Source organism: Chrysemys picta, chromosome 3, assembly GCF_011386835.1.
Source record: "Chrysemys picta bellii isolate R12L10 chromosome 3, ASM1138683v2, whole genome shotgun sequence".
Lineage (NCBI taxonomy): Eukaryota > Metazoa > Chordata > Testudines > Emydidae > Chrysemys > Chrysemys picta.
In genome coordinates, this window is record NC_088793.1 from 8,901,484 (window position 1) to 8,918,895 (window position 17,412).

The window sequence follows — 17,412 nt, forward strand, 5'->3', positions numbered from 1 at the left end:
ACAAGAGTTGTCGAATAAGCCAACCCTCTTCACCTGCATTAACTCCACCCAGTAGTTTTAAAGGTGAAGTTTACATATTTGAAAATAACCTGCATATAGTCAAATAAGCTGATTACAGGATTTGCACAAAATGCCACATGGAGCTGGACACACAACCGGGTAGTGAGACATTTGCCACTGCCCTGCAAACGCACCTGTGGGCTCAACCTCAGCTGAGCGCCCCCCTGCTGCACATGAGGTGGGAGATCTCCAGCGTTCAGTCCCTCTTACAGCCAGCAAGAGGGCAGATAGAGTTTCACAGGGAAGAGACCGGATTGAGACAAGACCTGAATTTCTAAAAGAGAAAAGCAAGCAGGTCCAGGACTATAAATATAGCTTGGAAGGGGAAGAGCCATCAACCCTTTCAGGCCTCCTTTCAACATCCCAACACAGCAAAAAAGGGCACAACTGTATTCCTCCTGCCCTGGGCGGATCGTTCCTATGAATGCCCTAGCTGAGCCTTCTACCCTCATGGGTGTGTTGTTTCTTCTTTGGCTGGTGCTAGGAAGTGGGGAAATGTCCTCCCTGACCTAGCCAGAAAGAGGGAGCTAAAATTAATACAGAAGCATGCATGACTGGCTGCTGCCTCGCCCTTCTTGTGTTTTTAAAAAAATACAACTAAAAAAGCAACCTGAGTTGACACCAGCTGTCCCTTAAGAAAAACGCAGCAGCTTTTGTAAGTTCTTCTTTAATAATGCGATTTCCTGACAACCTCTTAGCTTTGGGAGACCTAGAGAAGTGGCTGCGGCATCTGTGAAGGGCTGCTGAGCTGAAGCACAGTGAATTAGCAACAGGGTGTGTGTGTGTTTCTTCACTGAACTCCTCCAAATAACTAGCCATGCCCGAGAGCCCAGAGGGGAAAAATATTATGGGGTTCGTCCATACTAAATGCTATGTGACATACAATTCCAGGCCCAATCTCCCACCCTATCCTACACCGCACGTTTACAGAAAGGATACAGGCACCTTGTCGTATTAGTCCAGCAGGACACCTTCACTTTTACAAAAAAACAGCAGGAGGGGTCTATTTTATGCTGGTTAGGTTCTTATACTGCTCTCAGCACTGAAGTACAGAATGACCACACTGGCAGCTGCAGGGAGAAACTGATGCCATCTTTATCTTTTACAGCATACATAGACACAGGTCAGCCAGCTAGCCCATGGCTTAGCTACATTTGAAAACACAGACCAGTGTAACTAAACCCCTTTATGGCTTGTCTACATGGGGGGATTATACTGTTTCCATAACAACACTGGTATAACACCGCCCATGGACCCGCTTATTCCCTAAGGAGAATGTCCATACAAGAAGTTAGATCAGTACTACTATACTAGCATGAGAATATCAGTGTACTTCCCCATGTAGCCCTTTGGTTCAGTCTAGTTACACCAGTGCAAATCCCTAACCCAGATGCACTTATAATGGTTTAAGCCTCACTTAATGACCACATTAAGCTAAACCAGTTTAGACCCTTCTTAAAGCAGTTTAGTTGACACAGTATTTTACCAAATTAAATGTGTCTTACACTTTAAGTGGTTTATCATCATTAGGGCCTAGACAGCTTTAGTTATGCCAGTGCAACTGTACGTATTCTTCTATTGACTAAGCCCTGATGTCTGGCCAGCACTGAGGAAGAGCTGGATGAAGATTAAACCCAGACAAACTACACCTCTACCCCGATATAACACGAATTCGGATATAATGCGGTAGAGCAGTGCTCCGGGGGGGCAGGGCTGCGCACTCTGGCAGATCAAACTAAGTTCGTTATAACGCAGTTTCACCTATAACACAGTAAGATTTTTTGGCTCCCGAGAACAGCGTTATATCGAGGTAGAGGTGTATGTTATTGCCGATGGGTAGAAGGAAATACTTTGAAGAGCTTGCTGCCCTCAAACATCATCCTACATCAAGATATCTGCCCTTAAATACCCAAGGTAGGCTAGGAGGCCTAGATTCCTCACTGCTGTTGGAATCTCACATAACATTGGTTGCAATAAAATACACCCTATCAGCAACAGCTCTCTAGATTGTGGCCTAGGTACTAGAGTGATGGCTGCCACTATAAGAGCTGTGCCAGTCCGCTCATCTCCGATGCCTCAGTCATGCGCCTCTGTACTTGAAAGCATCAGCCTTGAGAAAGTTGCAACTGGTGCAGAACGCCTGTTCTCACTTTCAGGTGACATTGTAAACAAGAAGCAGGCAGCATTATCTTCTGGAAATGTAAACAATCTTGTTTGTTTGGGCGATTGGCTGAAGTAGGACTGAGTGGATTTGTAGGCTCTAAAGTTTTACATTGTTTTATTTTTGAATGCAGTTATTTTTTGTACATAATTCTACATTTGTAAGTTCAACTTTAATGATAAAGAGATTGCATTTTGAGCATTGGCCTGCTAAAACCAGGATTGTAAATTCAATCCTTGAGGGAGTCGCTTAGGGATCTGGGGCAAAATCAGTACTTGGTCCTGCTAGTGAAGGCAGGGGGCTGGACTCGATGACCTTTCGGGGTCCCTTCCAGTTCTATGAGATAGGTATAACTCCATATATTATTACAGTACTTGTATTAGGTGAATTGAAAAATACTATTTCTTTTGTTTTTTACAATGCAAATATTTGTAATAAAAATAAATATAAAGTGAGCACTGTACACTTTGTATTCTGGGTTGTAATTGAAATCAATATATTTGAAAATGTAGAAAACATCCAAAAATATTTAAATAAATGGTATTCTATTTTTGTTTAATAGCGCGATTAATCACGCAATTAATTTTTTTAATTGCGTGATTAATCACAATTTTTTAAATTGCTTGATAGCTCTATTATTTATACAAATATACATGAGGGAGAAAGCATAGGCCTGGTAGTCAGGGCATACACCTGGGATAGGGATGTTCAAGTGCCTTCTCCAAACCAGGCAGAGCAGGAATTTGAAAACAGGGCCCTCTCCCACCCTGGTGAATTGGCTAGCCCCTGGGCTATTGCCTGTAATGCAGTGAGTCTCTCAGACTCTCTGATTTTCATGAGGAGAGGATGACCTGCAGTGATTTGGGCACCTAACTCCAAGAGCAGGCTCACAGCTGTGAATCCCAAGCAGAGATAAGCATCTCCTCCTAGCCCGTAGCTGGGTACCTAATTACCTCTGGGGGTGAGGCTTAGGCCACAGACCTCTTCTCAGCATTTCCTACTAGCTAATTTAATCAGTTGCTGCTCAGCCTGCTGGCTGCGGTTAATCCCACTTTTAGGCACCTAACTCTTCTCATGCATTGTATATGGCAGCCAGGCACCTAATTTGGGGCGGATTCCACTATGCAGTAGGGCATTGCAGTGCTGACCCTGAGTTCCCTTTGTGGATTTTGTCCTAAGATGCTATGGTGACAACTGCAGTGTAAAAACCTAAACAGAACAGAAGAAAGGGACAGAGGCAGACTGGACATTGAGCTTGTGCTTTCTGCATATAGCTGCACTGCTGGCTATGACTGGCACTTAAATAACAGAGAGGGCAAGGCTAGTTGTGATTTCTCCCAGTTCTCAAAAAAAAGGTGCCTACAATTAATGTTGGGACTAGATGTAGTGCTAAGACATTTAGCTACCTGATTTGCCGGAAGTTAGACAGCTGAGCGATAACATTTACACCAACGCTGAAATTATGCCCATGAAAACATATGCAGCCTTGGAAAAAAAAAAAATCAAGATCTTGGAGGATTACTGAAAAAAATAAAAAAAATCACACCCATGTGAAACAAATTTTCAGCCAGGAGAAAGTCTTTACAGCAGAGTAGCAAAATAGAGATTGATCAGGGGACAAAGCTAAAACAAATTGCCCAACCTAAAGCACTGCTAAAAACGTCTTCCATGATGGAGTGTGTTTGTACCCTGAATAATTTCTATGCCAAGGTTTCTTTTCCTCTTCAGAAGAAAACGACAGCAGACGGAAAACAATGCTGAAGCCAAGAAAAACCTCGCTTGTATGGACTTTAATTTTTCCACGGGTTAAAATCCATCAAGGAAAAGGAGAGGGAAAGTGAAAAGAGTCACCTTTGCCCTTACTAAAATGAGACCTCACGCTCCGGTGCCTCCAACTGAACAGCAGCCTTGACATTTGGTGGAGCAGGAAGTGCTCTCTATACACTCCACTGCCTTATTGATGGGTTGGGTTGAGGCTTCCCTATTTATTTTCACTCCACAATATAACCCTTTCTTTAGCAAAAAGGCGGACACAAAAAGCACAGGATATTACACAAGAGAGGGCTAAGAAGTTGTTACATGCAATTTAGTAACCAACAGAGAAGGTAGAAAGGTCAAATCTTAAGAGACCATCCAGCAAACGGAGGGGAGGGGGGAGGGAGAAGACCTGCACAACCACTAAAAAGATTCTTGTAATAACCACTGAGGCAGGTAGCTCAGGCCCCCAGTGCAATGTGCTATAAACACAGAGCAACTTCCAGCTGAGATAACTAGCACTACTTAGCGAGGAAAAGTTCTTTATAGCCCCGCTGGGAGGGCTGCTAGCTACAGGTATGGTTCATGAAGGTTGTGGTTTGAAGTCTTAGCTGTGGCAACATGCAGGGTGCATATGCTGATAGGGCAGAGAATGGCTGCACCTGGCCCCTTTGGGGACATTTTTATTAGCAGTGCCAGCTCCTGCCTAAAATGCTGGCTTTAGGACTGGGCATCTCTGTGGGTAACAAGAATATCCAAACTTAGAACAGTAGTATAAATAATAGTTGTAAAACAGTTTTGGAAGGAACAGAAATCTTTCTTCTTCAGGGCATGAGCCAAACTACTGGGACAGTGGGAGGGAGGGGGGCAGGAGAGGGCGGTGTCAATGGATACTTTCCTTTGGTGAAGACACTAAAATTGGGCCATTAAGGCAGAATGCTGGGCATTACTGGAAACTATACAACAAGTTTGCAGCATCACCAATGAGTCACCCAGACCACACTCTTCCCACCCTTCAGCGGCAGCAGCAGGGTCCAGCCCCAGCTCAAACAACAGCGGCTCCTGAGAGCCCTCAAAGGGACCATGTTCTTGCTCCCAGCCAGTCTCCTCCCTCCCTACAGCCTGCCACATGGCCAGCCCCGGTGCAAACAGCAGGGGGGGACCTCTGGCTGCTTTTTATTTTTCAGAAAATGTATTTCAGCTTCCAAAGATGAAAGTGAGGCTGTGATTCCTCACCCAGCTCCTCCCTTAGCTCAGGAGTTACCACCAGGAAGGCGGCTGTTCTTTCACCTGGAAGGAGCCCCAGCCCTGCTCCTCCAGATTCATCTCTACCTGCTACTCCACCATGTTTCAGCCCTTATTCAACCAAGACTAAAAAGGAAGTACTATTTCTCTTCCTCTTTCCTCTCCACCTGCCTCCATAGCAGGTAAGAGCAACACGGGCATCATGACAACACAAACAGCTTATGTCAAGGAAATGGATGGCTGATGCCACCGAAAAAGACAGTTACTTGTTCCGTAACTGGTGTTCTAGATGTGTTGCTCATGTCCATTTCATATTAGGTGTGTGTGCTCGCCACATGCACCGGTGCCGGAAGTTTTTCCCTCAGCAGTATCCATAGGGGACCGACTCTGGCACCCTATGGAATGGAGCCCACATACGTGGCATAAGGCATGCCACCGGCTCCCCCTTCCCCTCAGTTCCTTCTTGCCGGAAAACTCCGACAGTGGGGAAGGAGGGCGGGTCATGGAATGGACATGAGCAACACATCTCAAAGAACACCAGTTATGGAACTGGTAACTGTTTTTTTTTCTCTTAGAGTGTTTGCTCATGTTCATTCCATATTAGGTGACTCCCAAGGCGTATCATCAGAGGCAGGGTAGGAGTTCACAGACATGTAGATTGCAACATGATGCCGAACCCAGCATCGTCTCTGGCCTGCTGAGTGATGGCATAATGTGCCATGAACGTGTGAACAGAGGACCATATCACGGTTCTACAGATGACCTTGATAGGGATGTACGCCAGGAAGGCCATCAAGGACACCTGAACTCTGACAATCGGCAATGGCGGGACCCCGGCCAGGTCGTAACAGGTCCTTATGCAAGAGGTGATCCATTTGGAAATCTTCTGCGAGGACATTGGAAGGCCCTTCATCCTATCTGCTGTAGCGATGAAGAGCTGAGTTGATTTATGGAAAGGCTTGGTACATTTTAGGTAAAAAGCCAAGGCTCTCCAGATGTCCAGCACGTGAAGACGCCTCTCTTTGCTGGTCTTGTGTGGTTTGGACGGAACACCGGGAAGATGATGTCCTGGTTCATATGGAAGGTAGACACAACCTTTGGCAGGAAGGACGGATGGGGTTGCAGCTGAACCTTGTCCTTGTAGAAGACAGCGTACGACAGTTCTGAGGTCAAATCTTTAATCTCAGAGACTCGTCTTGCCAATGTCACCGCCACCAGAAAAGAAACCTTCCATGACAGGTGGGAAAGGGAGCAGGAGCCCAGCGGCTAAAAGGGGGGTCCGTGAGCCTAGAAAGGACCAAGTTGAGATCCCACTGTGGGATGGGGTCCATATCTGCAGGAAGAATCTCTCAAGAATCTGAACGTCATGTCATGAGAAAACACCATCTGGCCCTGGATTGGTGGGTGAAAAGCAGAGATGGCGATGAGATGCACTCTAATGGAAGAGCGTGCCAGGCCCTGATTTCTCAAATGAAGCAGATAGTCTAAGACAGATTGTATGGAAGAATGCGAGGATGCCCAGCAGGAAAACCTTGTGCACTTGGCCAGGTAAGTCAGTCTGGTTGAAGGCTTTCTACTTTTCAGGAGAACCTGCTGGACCTCCTCTGAACAGGTCCGCTCCTCCAGGTTCAGCCACACAGCATCCACGTCGAGAGGTGGAGGGACGTGAGGGTGGGGTGTAAGAGCCGATTGTGGTCCTGTGACTGCAGGTCCAGTCGGTTGGGCAGGGGCCAGGGAGGGGTATGGGTAGATCTGGACACCATGGCACCTGAGGTAAGCCGCCACCACCGACATGCACTTGGTAAACACCCTCGGTGCTGTTAGGCCAAATGGGAGGACCAAAAATTGGTAGTGGCTGGGTCCCACCGTAAATCGGAGGAAGTGTCTGTATCCTTGAAAGATTGCTATGTGGAAGTATGCATTCTTTAGGTCCAGGGTGGCATACCAGTCTCCCAGATCCAGAGAGGGGATGATAGAGGCCAGGGAGACCATGCGGAACTTCAGCTTCCTTAGGTACTTCTTGAGGTGCGGGTGGCAGAGTCCGCTGCGTCTGAAGCTGCCTGGAGGACTGCTCTCGCCACAGCCATGCCCAACTCGAGGATCACCCAGAATTCCTTCCTGGACCCTTCGGAAAGTGAAGCCTCAAACTTGGCCATGGCCTGCCACATGTTGTAATCGTAGCGGCCAAGGAGGGCTTGGTGATTGGCCACTCTCAATTGCAGGCTGGAAGACGAATAAACTTTGCGTCCAAAGAAATCCAACCTCCCTGAGTCTTTGGTTTTGGGGGTAGCCCCAGGTTGACCTTGCCTCTCCCTGTGGTTAACTGCCTCTACCACCAGGGAATTGGGGGCTGTGTGAGAATATAAGTACTCATGCCCCTTGGATGGGATGCACTGCTTGACTTGAGCTGGGGCCCGACTTCCTGAAGGGGGCGTTGAGCTGCCCGGCATGGGTCTTGTCTTGCCAACAGTCCTCTCCTTTCCCTTGCAGGAAGTAGGAGATCTGCCCCTAGCTGTCTTATTCGGCTTCTTGGCCGGAGCTGTGGAGGGGGTTTGGTGGCGGCTCGTGGATGGTGCCAGCGGAGCGCTGCGCGCCTTCGCTGCAGTGCTCAGTGCCAAGTCGGACCGTTGCTCCAGTGCCGGAGTGAGTGCCAACTCCATCAGGAGCACTTTCAGGTGACTGTCCCACTCCTTTTTCGTCCTCGGTTTGAAGGACTTACAAAGACGACACTTGTCGCTTATGTGCCCTTAGCCCAAGCACCTTAGGCAGCCATTATGTGGGTCGCTGATGGGCATAAGCCATTTGCAACGATCACAGGGCTTAAAGCCTGGGGATCAGGGCATGCCCCGTCCCCAGGCTGAGTCCTGTTAGGGACTAATGAAGTCTGTAAGAACTACTAATAAGGGTAACTAATTCAACTACTAACTATATACAACTATATTACAGGTTTCATAAAGTTCACAAGAACGGAGAACAAAACAATGCTAGCCGAAGCAGCAGACGTTCCAGCACCATCACTGGTGACAAGAAGAAACTCAGGGTGGGAGGGAGCCAGCAGCGACCCTTATACCATGCCATGCAGATGCCACTCCAGAGAGCGCCAGAGCTGGTCCCCTATGGATACTGCTGAGGAAAAAACTTACAGCACTGGTGCATGTGGCAAGCACACAAACCTAATATGGAATGTACATGAGCAAGCACTCAAAGAAGAACTTCCCCTGGCTGGGCTCAGGTTATAGAGCCATACGATGCACTCAGAAAGGCAGGTCTGTTGGGTATCTGGTGAAGCAGATAACTGTTCCTCCACTCAGAACATCCCATGCAACATCTACTCCATCTCCTGGCACAGTTCAAATTGGGAGGAACTGTCCAAGGAAACAGAAAAGCAGAAATAAGAAATCAGATTCTAGACATCTAACATCTATACACTGACAGGTCCACTACCTATGCACGGGCCAGAAACAGATGGCACCAAGCATCATGAACTAAAGTTGATGCTGATCAACACTAGATCTGCCACTAACAAGCAAAAGACAATGCACGACTTCATCAGCAATGAAGTACCCAATACAGCCTGCATCACCAAGACCTGGTAGGCTAGCACAGAGCTTGCAGTGTCATCCAATCTCATCGCTCCAGGATACTTGGAACACCTCTGACCTAGAGGACAAGAAGGCAGGTGGCACTACATTCATCTTCTCTGCAAACATCAAATGTAAGAGAAATGCCTCAGGTACAACAACTTTATTTGAATTCATTCATCTGACAGTAGAAACCAGAGTTACAGACCACCACAGAAAAAAAGTATTCATGAAAGAGCACACTGACACCTTGTCACCAAAGGTGGTGTGATATCCCAGGCTTGTTAGCATGGGAGATTTCAAATGCTTGTATCGACAAGGCTACAGATACAAACACACAAAAACTCATCTCCTCACTTGCTTCCCATGGACTTTCATAGAACATCTTGACCCAACCCACACAGCCAGTTATACTCTGGACCTGATCTTCGGCTTAGATATCAAAATGGGGGACATCACAAACCAAATGCTGTCTTGGCCGGATCATCACTTCCTTAAAGCAGTGGCTCGGGATTTTCCAGTGTCCAGGCAACAAGTCAGACCAAATGATCCTGATTCATCCATGACGGCTCATGGACTCCAACAAATTCCAAAGCTTGCTAATGGACATAACTACCCCATACACAATATGAGGAGTTGATACCTGGTGAGCCCTTACCATTCCACACTGGCCTCAGCCACTGATACACTGGCCCCAAACAGCCTCTTTCCTCCCTACCACATCCTTGGTCTTCTGACACCCCGCGTCAGATGGAGAGAGGAGATAGAGACTTAAGTGCTAACTGTGCAAAACAAAGGCTGATTTAGATAAGATGAAACAAACTCCTCAAAACTTATGCTGAGGCTGTATCACAGGCCAAGAGAACCTTCCCTCCACTGAGGCTGCCAAATCCCACCCCAAGGAGCAATCCAGGGTGGTAAATCACTTAATCAATCCTGAATGCCTATAAGCTGCATCACAGCTGAGCACTGCAAAGGACTATCATACTACTACTGTTGGGATATATCACACATATATCCATGTAATACATTATAGGCCATCAAGGCCTAGTGTGGATGGAGTGTGTTTGACATAAGTACATGCATTGTGTGTTGGCAACTGAAGCAAGAACTTAAGGTTTCAAGCCGTCAAGGACTATTTGTACAAAACAACTTTGTTATGTCCCTGGGAAATATACGAACAATCAGCAGAAAAGGAAACAACACCAGCTGGACTGCTATAAAAAAATGTCTAAGAATTGGAGGAAATGGCACGCCTTGAATCATGGTGGTCTGCTTGGAATTGAGTTGTCGGTGAAAGGCCCAAACAGAGACAAAAAACTAATGATGTCACAAAGTGGATTATAAATGGAGGTTTCATACATTTGCAATTTGGAGTCTTTCAACAACCCCAGAGCCCTGTTTGGATATAGATGTGGTCTTTCTGTTGGCTCCCCACATCTGATCTGATCTGACTGAACCTCGACTGGCCATTAGGACTTCATTCTGATCTGTGGACTCTGGTGTAGTATGTTTAGGGTACAAACGTGGAGTGAATGAGGTTTATTTTGTAAGCAATAAAGAGCATTATATACCAAAACTGTGTCCAGTATCTGTCCATAGGGAAGGCCCCTGCTGCGGATCTAACACTACACTGAAAAGATCACATACATTCTGGAAGCCTTCTGAAACAGGATGGATCTGCTACACCTGCAACCACCAACCAACAGGCCACCTTCATTCCTAGAGTTCAGTACATTCACTTCTCAAGGTGTTCTAGACACCCAAAAGGAGTCTCAACCCAAGACTCGTCAATCTGACCCAGGCTTTTCCTGACTTGTGAAAGGGAGTCATAAAAAACTGGTGCAACTAACTGACCAAAATAGCCAATGCCTCATTCAGAGAAGGAATCTTCCCTTTCTCCTTCAAAATATGCTGTAGTCCAGCCAACACTGAAGAAACCCACCCTGGATATTTCAGTCCTAGTCAACTATCTTCTTCATGTGACATCTACAATATGGAGGTTGTCGACCGCCACCTTCCATCTTTTCCAAATGCAACAGAGCTGTAAAATGTCCAGTCTCCTTTGGATACCAGACCATCTGACAATGTTTCCAATATAGCTGGCTCTCTTTATTCCTCTTCCTGGTTTGCCTGCAATCTTATCTGATCATATGAGTGCCAGAATTGAGTCACTCTACAATCAGCAAGCAATGTGTCCACAGAAAGATGTTATTCTCTTATCTAGTATCAGAGGGGTAGCTGTGTTAGTCTGAATCTGTAAAAAGCAACAGAGAGTCCTGTGGCACCTTTAAGACTAACAGAAGTATTGGGAGCATAAGCTTTCGTGGGTAAGAACCTCACTTCTTCAGATGCAAGACTTGCATCTGAAGAAGTGAGGTTCTTACGCACAAAAGCTTATGCTCCCAATACTTCTGTTAGTCTTAAAGGTGCCACATTCGCTTATCTAGGATTTCAAAAAAAAAGTTATATCTTTTAAAATTCAGCCTTGTCATTACCTCACTGTATCTTGTTTTGGTTATCCAGATTGTTAATTTTTGACATTCTTCTGTAATAAAAAAAACCACTCAGTCATCTCTGTGTCCTTTTTTAAGTGTCCAGCTCTCACATCCATACAGGTAGGTTTACTATACGTAGCACTTCAGCAGTCTAGTGCAGACGTGTAATTCAAACGTTCAACAACAGAAAAGTCTTTGCAAATTGCTGAATGCGTTTTTTGCAAGTTGTATCATCCTTTTCCTGATTTCTTTGTTGCATCTTCCTTCTGATGTTATCAGATTCCCTAAACAAGGGAAGCTATTCACTCATTTCACCACTTCACTGTTGACATACAGATATTGCCTATCTTGTGTATTTCTATGGTTACTTATACTTTTTGTCTTTCTAACAATCATCATTCCATATTTCTTGCTGGCATTATTCATAGCAATAAGCATGTTCTGAAGTTTCCCCTGGTCATAGTGATACAAACTAGGTCATTGGAGTATCTTATGTTGTTGATGTATATGCCATTGACCCATATGTGTCCTGGCTGATGTATTCTAAACTTTCCCTCATTAGAACTTCTGCATATATGTTGAATAGTTTTAGAGATAGGATACAACTCTGGCATACACCTTTCTTGATGCTACAACAGTCAGCTATTTCATAGTTCATTTGGATTGCTGCTTTCTGTCCCCAATACCAGCTTTTTATTAATTGCAGATCTTGGAAGTCAATACTACATTCTTCCAGAGTATCCATCATTTTGTCACATTGAATTTTATCAAATGCCTTTTCTAAATCCAAAAAGCACATATGGATTTCTCTTTGCACTTCTATCACATGCTCAGATAAGATCCTTACGGCAAATGCTGCCTCCCTCTTGCCTACTCCTGGGCAGAAACCAAACTGACTTCTGCTAATTCTTGTCTTGAGATGCTGATATATCTCAGTGCCATGCTAGAGAATGTGAACATCACTGAACTGTAAGCTTGACAAGTCATACATAACATTGTGTTGAAAAAAGCCAATTATTGCTGAATGTCAGACCTCCCATTCCTAAGCAAGCTCACAGAGAAAACAGCAAAAGGACAACTACTAGCTCATCTAAATAAAGCCAACATTCTAGACCTGGCACAATTTTGATTCACGCCAGGACAGAGAACAGACACGGTTTTTGTGGCACTGATAGTGAATAGAGTGACAGACATTCATTTTCATCCTCCTGGCCCTCTCTGTAGCATTTGACAGTGCTGATCACGAGATACTGCTGTCTCACCTGAGTGAAGTGGCAGGAGTCCAGGTAAATGCACTATAGTGGTTTGAGTCCTTCCTGATGGGGGACACCCAATGAGTAGTGATGGGAAACTGCACCTACACCACCAGACTTTTCCACTTGTGGGGATTCTACAAGGATCAATTCTCTCTCTAGTCCTTTTCAATATCTACATGCAAACACTAGGTGAACTGGTCAGACAACATGGACTCAAGTGCCAGCAATATAGAATCATAGAATATTAGAGTTGGAAGGGACCTCAGGAGGTCATCTAGTCCAACCCCCTGCTCAAAGCAGGACCAATCTCCAGACAGATTTTTACCCCAGTTCCCTAAATGGCCCCCTCAAGGATTGAACTCACAACCCTGGGTTTAGCAGGCCAATGCAATATGCAGATGACACACAGCTCTACCCATCCTTAACATAAAATGGCCCAGTGCTTGGATGAGAACAGATATATGAAGCTGAACCCAAGCAAAACAGGAGGAGGCGATGATGGTCAGAGGAAAGTATTTTGAGGACTGTGCAATCTCCATTGGTTGAAGTTTGACATCCACAACTGGTCAATTAAGTCTATAGTCTAGAAGTATTCTTTGATTCCTCATGGATGCTGAACTCTCACATCATAGCAACTGCAAGTAATGCTTTCTACTACCTCCAGTTGGCTAGGAGACTCCATCCCATCCTGGCAGAAAAAACTTGGCCTCAGTTATTCATGCCTTCACCACGTCTTCCCTGAACTACAGCAATGCGATATACCTGGGCATGAAACCTTCAGCACTTAGGAAACTCCAAAGTAGTACAAAATGCTGCAGCACGTGTCCTCAGCAACATGGCTTATTGTGAGCACAACACACCTGTTCTTTGCTTCCCACAGATTTTGAATGAAGTTCAAGGTCTTGGTCCTTATATTCAAAGCGCTCCATAGTTTGGATCCAGGATACCTAAAAGACTATCTAAAGGTCCAGGGCGAAGACCATGGTTGACAACTTAGCTCCTCTGGCACAATGGAACTCTCAACAATAAGAATAAAGCTCATCTGTGTGGGAGATAGACCTTTCTCGGGGGGTGGTCCGAGACTGTGGAATGAACTTCCCCAGGAACTAAAGACCATCTCTAATTGTCACCACTTTTCCAACTGCAAGGTGCATTTCTTTGACCTTTCCTTCCTTAATATAAACACACAGCAACAGGTATATTTATTTAATAAATAAAAAACCCTACCAAACCAAGATACTCCGCTGCAAACACTTCCCCTCTGGGAAGAGGATGAGAGAACAAACAACATGTGACAGATGTGTAGTCACATTACTTAATGCACTGCTGGAAGGTGCTCAGATACTACGACAATGAGCATGGTATAAAAATCTATCTAGAATAGAACAGAGATTACATATTTACAAAATAAACTCCAACGTATAGGTTCCCAAATGCTTTTAAAAACAGAATTAAGGAATCACTATCCACCGTTGAAGGGCAGCTCCCCTTAGGGCACAGTTGGGCAAACTACAGCCCGGGGGCCGCATCTGTCTCTCCAGATGTTTCAATCCGGCCCTCGAGCTCCCGCCGAGGAGGGGGGTCTGGGGCTTGCCCCGTTCTGGCGCTCCAGCCGGGGAGCAGGGTCAGGAGCTTTCCCCACTCCGCATGGCTCCTGGAAGCAGCAGCATGTCCCCCCTCCAGCTCCTACGCATAGGGGCAGCCAGGGAGCTCCGCACATTACCCCCGCCCCAAGCGCTGCCCCCCGTGGCTTCCATTGGCCGGGAACCGTGGCCAATGGGAGCTGCGGGGCAGCGTCCGCAGTCAGGACAGTGCGCAGAGCCGCTTGGCCGTGCCTCCACGTAGGAGCGGGAGGGGGGACATGCCACTGCTTCTGGGAGCTGCTTGAGGTAAGCGCCGCCCGGAGCCTACACCATTGAGCCCCTCCCACGCCTCAACCCTCTGCCCCATCCCTGACCCTCCTCCCACCCTCTGAACCGCTCGGTCCCAGCCCGGAGCACCCTCCTGCACCCCTAACCCTCACCCCCAGTCCCACCGCAGAGCCTGCACCCCCAGCCAGAGCCCTCACCCCACCACCCTGCACCCAAACCCCGTCCCAGGCCGGAGCCCCCTCCTGCACCCTGAACTCCTCATTTCTGGCCCCACTCCAGAGCCCGCAGCTGAAGCCCTCACCCCCTCCCACACCCAATTTCGTGAGCATTCATGGCCCACCATGCGATTTCCATACCCAGATGTGGCCCTCAGGCCAAAAAGTTTGCCCACCCCTGCTTTAGGGTGCAATGTAGCAGCTGATTTGTGCACAGCAATGTCACACAAGGGTTTAGGCCAAGAAATGAAGAAAACTTTGTCCACTTGAAACTGTCAGGAGAATTCAGCGCAGCAAAATTTGATTACTCAAACTGCAACTTGCACAGGATGCTGCTGCTAACATCAATGGGTTGCTATTTTGTGGAATGCTGAGTGCAAAAGGCTCCATTATAACACTGGTTCTAGGTATCTGTGTAATCAGGGCGTGGCCAAGAGGGGCTAATGAATCTGTGTTCTGGCAGAAGCAGAGCAAGTGCAAGAAGAAGACATAACAGAGCTATGAGGTGACCTGTAAAAGGAAAACTAGATCATGGGTTTTGTACCTTTTGATGCTTCTTGATGAAGCAAGCAAGTGGCTTGAAAGATGTCAAATCTGGTCTTCCCTGGTTTTGCTGGAAGACCTGAAGGTTTCAGAAATGTGCATTGTGAGCATTCTCAGCCCTTATTTAAAGGATAGTGGGAAGAGTTGTTGAATCTTAAAGCAAGAGTTTTATTTTTATTCCAAGTGTATATGAGTCATGTAAGCTAAACAGGTGATGATAAAACAAACTATCCCTCAAAGAGAATTTTAAACGTTCTGAATAAAAATCATCCTCCTTCAATGAATCGGGTTTGATTTCATCTGTATTTACGTCAGAATTCTACCAGTTCTTCAGTTACCACAGAGACTTGCAAAATAGAAAAGTCTTGTAAAAAAAACAAGCACAAATTCCCCCCCCTCCTCCCGCAAACCACCCTTTTCTTATTTGAAAAGCAGGCTGTCTGTATACACCATTAGAAAGCAAAAATGGCATGGAATTTTCCTACCTCTGAGTTAAACTTGTCTGGATGCATTTTAGTCGCTGAAGCCTTAAAACGCAGGACACCTTTAAGAAGTTCACACTTTAATAATATAAAGTTTATTGTCAGCTATTCTTTACACAATTCTATTAAAAGATTCTCTCCAGAAAGAATGCATGTCTACAGCCTGCCCATATTTCTCCCCTTCCTTGGTTAGGTGTGCGTCAGCAGACGTCAGAGCAGCTCTTAGCCCATGACCCCCAGAAGCCAATGTTCTGAAGCGGCAATAGATCCTGGTGGCAGTCATAGTTAATGAACAGCATTGAAACACAACTGCAGGAACTCTCTTCAAGTTAATCACATCTGTCTATGAGCAGCTATTACATCTGAAGTTTCCAGAAGACTTGTGGCAGATTCATTTATAAGAGTAGCATGTGTAAAATGCTGAGCTCGGTACACATGGCTTCCCTTGATTTCAACCCCATTTCAGGTCGAAAGACTATAAAAGAGTTCAAGCTGCTTCTCTCCTATCATGCAGAGACACATTCTAATGCATTCCATTCAATTTTTGCTGCATGGCTCCCATTGACTTTAATGAGTCAAGCAGCTAAATCTAGCATAATGCTTTTAAAAAATATATTTCTGAGTGCTCAAATATTGCAGCACAAAGAGCACTTATAAACCTACTGTACCCCAGGATTCCCCAATATAGGGGAGTAGGCAATAGTGAGTAAATGAGCTGAACACATAGCCTTTACGCACTAAGGTTTGTAGCTTCGTCTCACATCGGACACTTATTCTGATTCTTCTGAAAAGACTTTTCTTAGAATCTCTCATTGCTGGAATGATCCAAAATTCAGACTCTGCCCTAGTGCAGAGTTAGTCAAAATGTGAATCTCAAAATCTTGACAATATCCAAACTGTTTGCAAACCACTCTGCCCCCACCACACACACATCTACCCAAAAATAATTAAATCTTGTTACTCAGTATGGAGAGAAGACAGCCAGCCCAATTTAAAAATAGACGCATAAAATAATAATACAATATTTGTGCTTCCCGAGTAACTTACAAGCCCAATTTCAACTAACTGCAAGCTTTCCATGCCTAAGTTTTAAACATGATGCTAGTGACATCATAATGGAAATGCGGACAGAACATGAGCAAGATGTTCAACTGGGCCCCCTAAAACGAGAACCTTCAATCAGAAAAACAGCACAACTCTGCTTGTTTCAATGCACTATTGCACCAACTCCAGCAATATCATGTCAGCTAATAAGACGAGTGGCTCTCTCATGAGATCCCCACTGCAAATGACTATGGATGGTCTCTCAGGAGAATAATATTGGATCCCTCCCAGTACAGATTTCAATTTATGGCTGGGGTCTCCAGCATAACAAATACTTAGCAACAAGCAGACCTCGGTTTTAAGCTTGTATTCCTCCCCTGAGCTTTCTTGCCAGGGTTAGTCAGCATCATCTCTTCCCTGCTCCCAGCAGCATGTCTGGTATGAAGATGGGGTTCCCGTGCCTCTTGTTAAGGGCATCAGTCCAGCCTTTTCACCATATATGGCCCTTCTAGCTCATAGCCAATCTTCCTGTAATAATTCCTGGTGCCAACTCCTGCAACAAAATAGAGGGACAAAACTCATCAGTGCAGTGATATATGGCAAGAGATCATGCCCTGAAAATCAGAGATATGCAGACAACTGATGAGATATGTAATAGAGGAGAGTCCAGCAAAGCTACATAGTATAGTCCTGTTTTTCTG

The 17,412-nt window shown here is 45.7% G+C and overlaps 1 protein-coding gene across 1 annotated transcript in view; it reads right to left on the bottom strand.

Annotated features, from left to right (window-relative positions):
- Window positions 1-15,730: 15,730 nt before the first annotated feature.
- ELP3 (elongator acetyltransferase complex subunit 3) overlaps window positions 15,731-17,412 on the bottom strand; it is a 129,900-nt gene continuing 128,218 nt past the window's right edge. Inside the window, exon 15 of the mRNA XM_005308453.5 lies at window positions 15,731-17,264. Coding sequence (XP_005308510.2) covers window positions 17,188-17,264 — 77 coding nt within the window. The 3' untranslated portion in view covers window positions 15,731-17,187. The remainder of the gene's footprint in view (window positions 17,265-17,412) is intronic.